The sequence below is a fragment of the Phaethon aethereus genome (genome assembly GCF_964289735.1).
Source record: "Phaethon aethereus genome assembly, chromosome: 19".
Taxonomy (NCBI): Eukaryota; Metazoa; Chordata; class Aves; order Phaethontiformes; family Phaethontidae; genus Phaethon; species Phaethon aethereus.
The window spans coordinates 6,028,743-6,035,658 of NC_138595.1; the positions used below are offsets into that span (position 1 = coordinate 6,028,743).

Sequence of the window (6,916 nt, forward strand, 5' to 3'; positions counted from 1 at the left end):
GTGTCCCCTGGCTGATGGGATGCTGCGGGCTGCAGCACCGAAGGGGTTAGAGACACACTCTGGTGTTTGGATGTCCAGAAAAGCAGCGGGGAAACAGCGCTCTTCTGCTCCCTTCTCATCTCAGCAGTGCCTTGGGGAGCTGCAAGAGTTGTCAGGGCTTCTCTGAGCAGCTCCTGGTTGAGCAACCACGTCATCCAAAGGTGCAGGGGGAGCAAAGGCCTGGTGCCTGGTCTGTGAGCACCTTCTCTGCTATGCAGGGCCCAGGATGTGCAGCCACAAGAAAAGCCTGGATGCTCTGTTAGTGTGGACCCTCCAAGCAAGGTATTGAAACAGCCATGCTCACCCTCCACTGCGCTTTGCTGTCTTCCATGGGCTTGGGGGCTGCTCATCCCCCGGGCCCTGCGGGGAAGGGGGCTATTGCTCCTTCTCCTGCTGCACATCCCGGCTGGACTTGAAAAAGTCACTACGCAGCAGCCGGTAGAAGAGGATGATGTTCATGGGCGTCATGATTGCCATGCCCACCGTGCCCACGGCGTACGTTGCTGGGGGCACATTCTCCCGATTGAGGAAGAGCCAGCGGGTCATCCAGGCCAGCGTGGCGATGCGAAACACCACGTAGGTGCCCAGGTTGATGATGCTGTTGAGGCGGTAGCAGGTGGTGTGCACCAGGTTGGCCATGAGTAGGATCTGCCGCAGGTGGAGGAAGATGGAGTTTATCTCCACCAGTAAAGCCACAAGGGCAAACCCAACGTATTGATGGAGCAGCACTGCAATACCAAAGCAGACAATCACCTGGGAAGGAGAAAGAAGTGAGGCTGAGCCCAGGAGCTGGTTTCTCTCAGCTGCTGCAAGCCGGAGCCCTCCATGCTTGGGCTCCATATGGAGCAGAGGTAGAAACGGTTATCGTGCCAGTGCCAAACTGCGGGTCATCATCCCACACATATCTCTGCAGCATTGCAGCCTCCCATCAGTGCTGCAGCCTCGGGCATGAGATAAAGCCTCCCCACTGTTGCATGAAACCTGAGCAATATGGGTTTTTTTCCAGTGGGAGGAGAGGGAAATTCTTCTATAACGCCAGGTTGGCAGAGGAGGTGGAGCGGCCAGACCTAACCCTGCTTTTGTGACCTGGGGAATGCAGTTGATTGTGGCCCAGCAGGTTTTTCCACACAAAGTGAATGGCTGAATGGGGCAGGAAGGGAGACGCGTAGCCCAGGGCTACAGTTGCTGCTGGTTCAGGGATTCTCCTCAGGATAGGCACACTGTGGGGATTAAGTGGCTTTGGTGCATCAGAGAGCCCCGTGGGATGCCTTGAGCCTGGCATGAAGCACCCTGGGGCTGCTGGATGCTGCAGCAGAGGACCGGGCTGCTGGGGGCAGAGCGGGCGCAATTCCTGCCCCGCACCCTCCCCACCAAGCGGGGGGACAGGCTCTGCCTGCCCACGCTTTAGCACACTCAGGCCCTTCTTCAGTTTATACCATTAATGCTGTTTGCTGTATTGGCTCTTTAATGAGATTATCCACTCCCTGCTCGTTAAATCACTGTCTTGGCCTGAATTAGCTCTATTGTCGAGATGACCTTTTGACTCAAGAGCAGCAGCCAGCAGAGCAGCAGGGCTCGCTGGGCTCTTCAAGACAGCAGGTCTGACCATCGCCTCCTCTGCCTCATCCCAGGTAGGTCCCAGCGCTGTCCCTGTCTCCCAGACCCAGTCCCAGCAGACCCCTGTACCTCCCCTGTACCCTCACAGTCTCCGCCACTCAGCCCTGGGCTGTGCCACCCCCCTGCCCTGCAGCATCCACATCACTCCAGCATCCAGGCATCGCTCCAGCATCTGGACATTGGAGGCAATCAAGGAGAAACCCACGCTGGGCGCAACCGGCGGCAAGGCAGGCAGAGTGCACTGATGGGGGGTTCCTGCACCGTGACTGCTCCAGTCACCCCAGCCCCATGGCCATGGCTCTGACTTGAATGAGAGGAAAGCACCCTGGGGAGCTGGGCTCACCCCACACCCCGGAGCGGGAGGTGGAAGGAGGCAGTGTGTGGCACTTCCTGGCAGCTGCTCAAGTGGCCAAGAGCCGGCAGGAGCTGAGCCGCTCGCCTGTGCCAGTGGGGACACCAGGGTCACTGCCTGTCCAGGCCACTGTTATGGATCAGGCCCCCCTGCCCAGCTCTCTGTCCCCCTGCTCTGTGCATGCATGGGGTTTTGTTTCCTACCCCATCTTTGGGTGCCTTTCCTCAAAGAGTACATGAGGAGCCCCAAGCCCTGCTGTCCAGGCAGCTGGGCTCCTCTCCCCAGGCAGAAAAATCAGGTTTTGTAACAGGTAGCAAACACACTAGGAAGAGCAGAGCTCCCAGCCTCAGCCTCCCTGGTTGCACAAGTGCCAGGATCTATCCCTCAGAAACCGGACAGTGGACTCACCACAGAGTGATGGAAGAGCAGCTCCCAGGACTGCTGGAGTTTCTGGTTGCACAACATGTCCACAAAGTCTTCAAGGAAATAACCTGGGATCAGAGAAACCCTGAGCAAAGAAAGGGGGGCCAGGAAGGTCCATGCCATGGGGACTTCCCCAGCAGGCTGTGCACCCAACTAGGCTTGAGTAGCCCCTCTGGGGAAGTGATGGCCACAGCTCAGCCCAAGCCCTGGGTGGGTGATGACTCACACACAGAGCAGAAGGGAATTGCTGTGTTTTGAGTCCCTCCTGCAAACGCTCTGTAAGATGTGCTCCTCAGGAGAGGCACTAGCTGATCGCTTGGATCTGCTCCTGGAGAAGGGTGAGAGCGAGGGCACCATGTGGACCCTCACCCTTGTTACTGTCCCAGAATCAGATCCCTTTGAACTTGGAGACCTTAACAGCTGCAGGATTCACTGCCGCCAAACCCACCCAATGTCAGCATTTTAGATACTCAAACCTCCTTGCTGAGCGGTAGCCATGCTGGGAAGCCTGTTAGCACTGACCACAGGGCTGGTGACAGATCTGCAAGAAGGTGACAAGGGAGGGGGAAGGAAAGGCTTCACACCGCCAGAGGACTCAAAGCTCCCGGCCTCCACACTGGCAGCTTTAGCTTGAGGCTTTGGGGGATCTGCATCAACACCCTATCATGGGCACTTTTGGGATGCTCCAAGCCCTGGTTGTCCCATGAGGACAGTGGCGGGCAGCCTGGTGCCCAATTCCTCCTGGCTGCGGGTGCCGTGGACAGAAAGGAGCCACTGTCCTTTGCCAAGAATAGGGCGATTGTCTGGGGTGCCTGAGACATCTCTGCCCGCAATGTGGATCGAGGGGCTGGTGTCAGGCACCGATGGGCCCCCAGGGACCCCCTGGGGAGCAGAACAGGGGGCAGCCCACTCCCCCACCTCACCTACGGACACGGCGACCAGGCTGTGTGCCCCGGGCGGGTGCGTGCCCACCAGGTCCTCGGACAGGCCGGGGTGGAGGCAGAACCTGCGGGGAGAGCGAAGGTGAGTGCCGGGCAGTGCCTGTGGTTCCCCAATTCCCTTCCAGTGTCCTTGGTGCCCACCTGCTGCTGTCCCCGGAACCCTCCTCTTCCTCAGATCCCCCCATGGCCACCCCTGTCCTCCTGCTTCCCCCAGAGTCTCTCTCTGTCCCTCAGTCCCCCTGCACCCCTCGATCCCTCCTCCATCTCTCAGTGTCCCCCAGTTTCCAGGTACACACCCTCTCCCGTGCTCCTCGGGGTCCCCCATTCCCCGCACCCCGGTGGGCTCAATCTCCCTCGGTGCCCCCCTTGCCACAGGTTCCCGTCGGGGTCCCTCGACGCCCCCATTCCCCTCTAGTGCCCCCGGCTCCCCCCGGTAGTCCGGTGCCCCGCCCGGCCCCAGGTGCCCCCCGGGACTCTGCGGTGCCCGGGCCGCTCACCCGGCCAGCGCCCCGCCGCCGCTCAGCACGCTGTGCGCCAGCGACGTCCAGATGTTGCGCCACTTCCAGCGGTTGCGCCGGGCCGAGGGCGGCGGCGGCACCAGCCGTTCCAGCCCCCGGTTCAGCAGGCGGAAGGCAGCGAAGGAACCGGCCACCAACAGCAGCCCCGGGCTGAAAGCCATGTGCAACCACCGGCCCGCAGCCTCACCCGGGCTCCCATGGGCACCGGCCGCGCCGCCCGACGGCTCCGCCTCGCCCGGCCCCGGGACCCGCCCTGCCACCGCCCCGGGCACCGGCACCGCCCCGGGCACCGGCACCGCCCCGGCCGGGCCCCGGGGCGGGGGGAAGCCGGGAGCACCGTCCCCGCAGGGAAGGGCCGGGTGGGCCGCGGGAGCCGGGCCGCTGCGCCGGGGGCTGGCGTTTCCCACATCCCCCCACGTAGAGGTGCAGACACGCAGGAGCAGTGCTTCCCCTCGCAGTGTGTGACTCGGGGAGAGGCGGGGGAACGGGACGTGAGCATCCCGGGGCGAGTGTCTGCCTTCCCGGGGCACGGCTCGGCAGAAACGGTGGGCAGCCCAAAGCAAGCGTGCCACGGAGCAGGGCCCGGGTGTCCCGTCACTGTGCTGGAGCCAGGGCCACCGTCCTTGTCCCCCTGAGGTTCCTCCTCCACCTCGGTGGCACCGGGTGGCTGAACACCTCACTCGTGAGGTGCTGTGGCTGGTGGTTCTTCACCTCAAAGCATCCCCAGCATGAGATGCCAGTGGAGCTCTCGCCCCGTTGCACTGTGCTGGAGAGCCAGCCATGCTCCGCCAGATCTGGCTGCACATCAAAGAAGCAAGAAGGTCCAACTGCCCTGCCAAAAAACCCACTCTGCCCACAGCACTCTCGTCCTCCATCCCCGTTGTCCCATGTCTGGTCCTGAGAGGACCTCCCTGATGTCTGAGATACCCCAGCTCTGCTGTCTGGGGGTTCTGAGAATTCAGGATCCCATATCCACCATTTCTTTAGTTCCATCCTACAACTACGTTGCTTTTCCAGCTTCCCGTAATTTGATCGCTCCCTTGTTGCTTTTTGATGTCTCCACCAGAAGCGTGGCTGCTGCACAGACCTTGCGTCTCTTCTGCAGACGGGATGAGTCACCGTGTACACACTGATTAATGTCAAACTCTGCCGCTCCTTGAGGTATTAATTTTGGATGAAATTTTCTACCTTCTCTTTGCTGAAACAGAAATGTGTGGAGCCTGCGCTCTCAGTCGTTGCCCTGGCTGGGCTGATGGACGGTAAAACATCAACAAGGGATGGAAGGGACACTGAGGAGGGGAGCAATTAAATCAGATCTGAAGGAGGAGGGGGAGATAGTCCCAACTGATAGAAAAGCATCCGTTCATGCCGCAGAGATTTGCTTAAAAGCTGGACAAGACAATCTAATTTCTTAGCAGTTAAGTGGTGGGGAGATGCTGCCTGAAGTAATTGGCAGACCTGACTGCTTGAGGGATTATAAATAATCTCATGTATTAGGACTTGAAGGATCACATAAACTAATCTGTTACTGAGAAGGCCAAATGCAAAGACATTTCTGTTTAGCCTAAGATATGCCGAGGAAAGGGAGACATGCCGGGCTGCTCAGGGCACCGAGGAGAAAAATCATTTAACAATTAATTGCAATATAAAATTGCAGGGAGCTCGTTCCTAATGAGGAGTCATCTGCAGTGTTTTAGCCTCAGAAGTCATGACTGCCCTTTTCCACGGTGACAACCCTGCCCTCCGCCTGCCTGCGGCAGAAGTCCCAGACCACGAAACGCCTGCAAGCCCGGCACCATTTGTCCCAGGGACTCCTCCATTCGCGGTGTTATGATTCTAAAGATGAACATTTGGCTAGGCTCGGGTCAGGGACAGGAATAGTTAAAATGTTTTTGCACGCTGGAGAGCTTTTACCTACCACTTCCGCATGGGAGGAATTTAAGCCATGATTAGTTGAGCCTCTGGTTCGGGGGCTTTGATCCCACTGCTACAGCACTAGCAACAGCTACATAAATACTATTTTTTTAGATAATTTTAGTCCAGATTTTACTTGCTTTTACCAGGACTGGCCATCAGGCAGTGATTTCTCACAAGCCCTCTTTCCAGCCTTTTCTCCTTTTCTCCCTTCCTCTGCAGCAATGGCATTAACTGGGGACGGTTTCGGAGCTGGAGACTTGCAAGCCCAGTTACAAACAGGTCCCTTGACACCAGATCAGGCCAAATATTCAGCCATGTCCCACAGGCTCTGAGGCCAGGCTTGTCCCAAAAGAAGAGCGGGGACAGGAGCTCTCGGGCCCGGCTGCCACAAGAGGTCCCCGCACGCTCGCTGGAGAGCTGGGGAGAGCAGCCCGATCTGATGGGGACTCTTCATTCACACCTTATTTGGAGATACTGCCTTTTTCACCCAAATTTCGAGAAGTTTTCCAGCAGTCCCCAAACGGCCTCATTTTCTGCAGGGAGGCAGCTCAGTCTGGTGACGGGTGACTGCCCGTGCCCACTCCCAGCAGGGCAGGGGACTCCTTCCAGATGTCAGCAAGGACGTGCTTAGGTCCATCCCGTCACGCCGTGGAGACCACAGCTAATCCCATAGCAGGGGCTTCACAGCCAGGGTGTAAACTGAGGGTGCAACAATTTTTTCAATAGCTGGACAAGTAGCTTTTTTCTCCCTCTCACAGGCTGGAGATTCTCGGCAGCACAGCTAGGAGAGAGAACTCATTTTCCACGATAAAGGGATGGCAGTTTATTGATAATCCCCCATATGAATTCTGCCAGATAAACTGTATCTTCCCCCAGATGCTCCCCACTACTCCTGGACTGGATTTTGGGTGTGCTTTCACACCTCTGCCACCCCTTACACGAGAAGGAGCCTGCTCAGCTCCCAAACACCTCCTGGACCTCGCCATTGCCAACAGATGTGGGAACTTCTGACACGGCACAGTCCTTCTGGCAAGTCATGCTCCTGTTTTTGGAAAGCGTCCCTCCCTTAATCTGCCTCTCTCCAGCCAGGGAGGCATAAAGCCCATCTG

General features: G+C 58.3%; 1 protein-coding gene across 1 annotated transcript; it reads right to left on the reverse strand.

The window, feature by feature from the left end:
- Nucleotides 1-414: 414 nt before the first annotated feature.
- Nucleotides 415-4,394, reverse strand: LOC309411911 (TLC domain-containing protein 2-like; the record flags this gene model as incomplete). Its single annotated transcript, XM_082008687.1, has 4 exons — nt 3,870-4,394; nt 3,355-3,437; nt 2,417-2,499; nt 415-792 (listed from the first exon to the last, which is right to left on the reverse strand). The coding sequence occupies exons 1-4, from the start codon at nt 4,049-4,051 to the stop codon at nt 415-417; spliced, it is 726 nt and encodes a 241-aa protein (XP_081864813.1). The 5' UTR covers nt 4,052-4,394.
- Between the last annotated feature and the right edge of the window lie 2,522 nt (nt 4,395-6,916).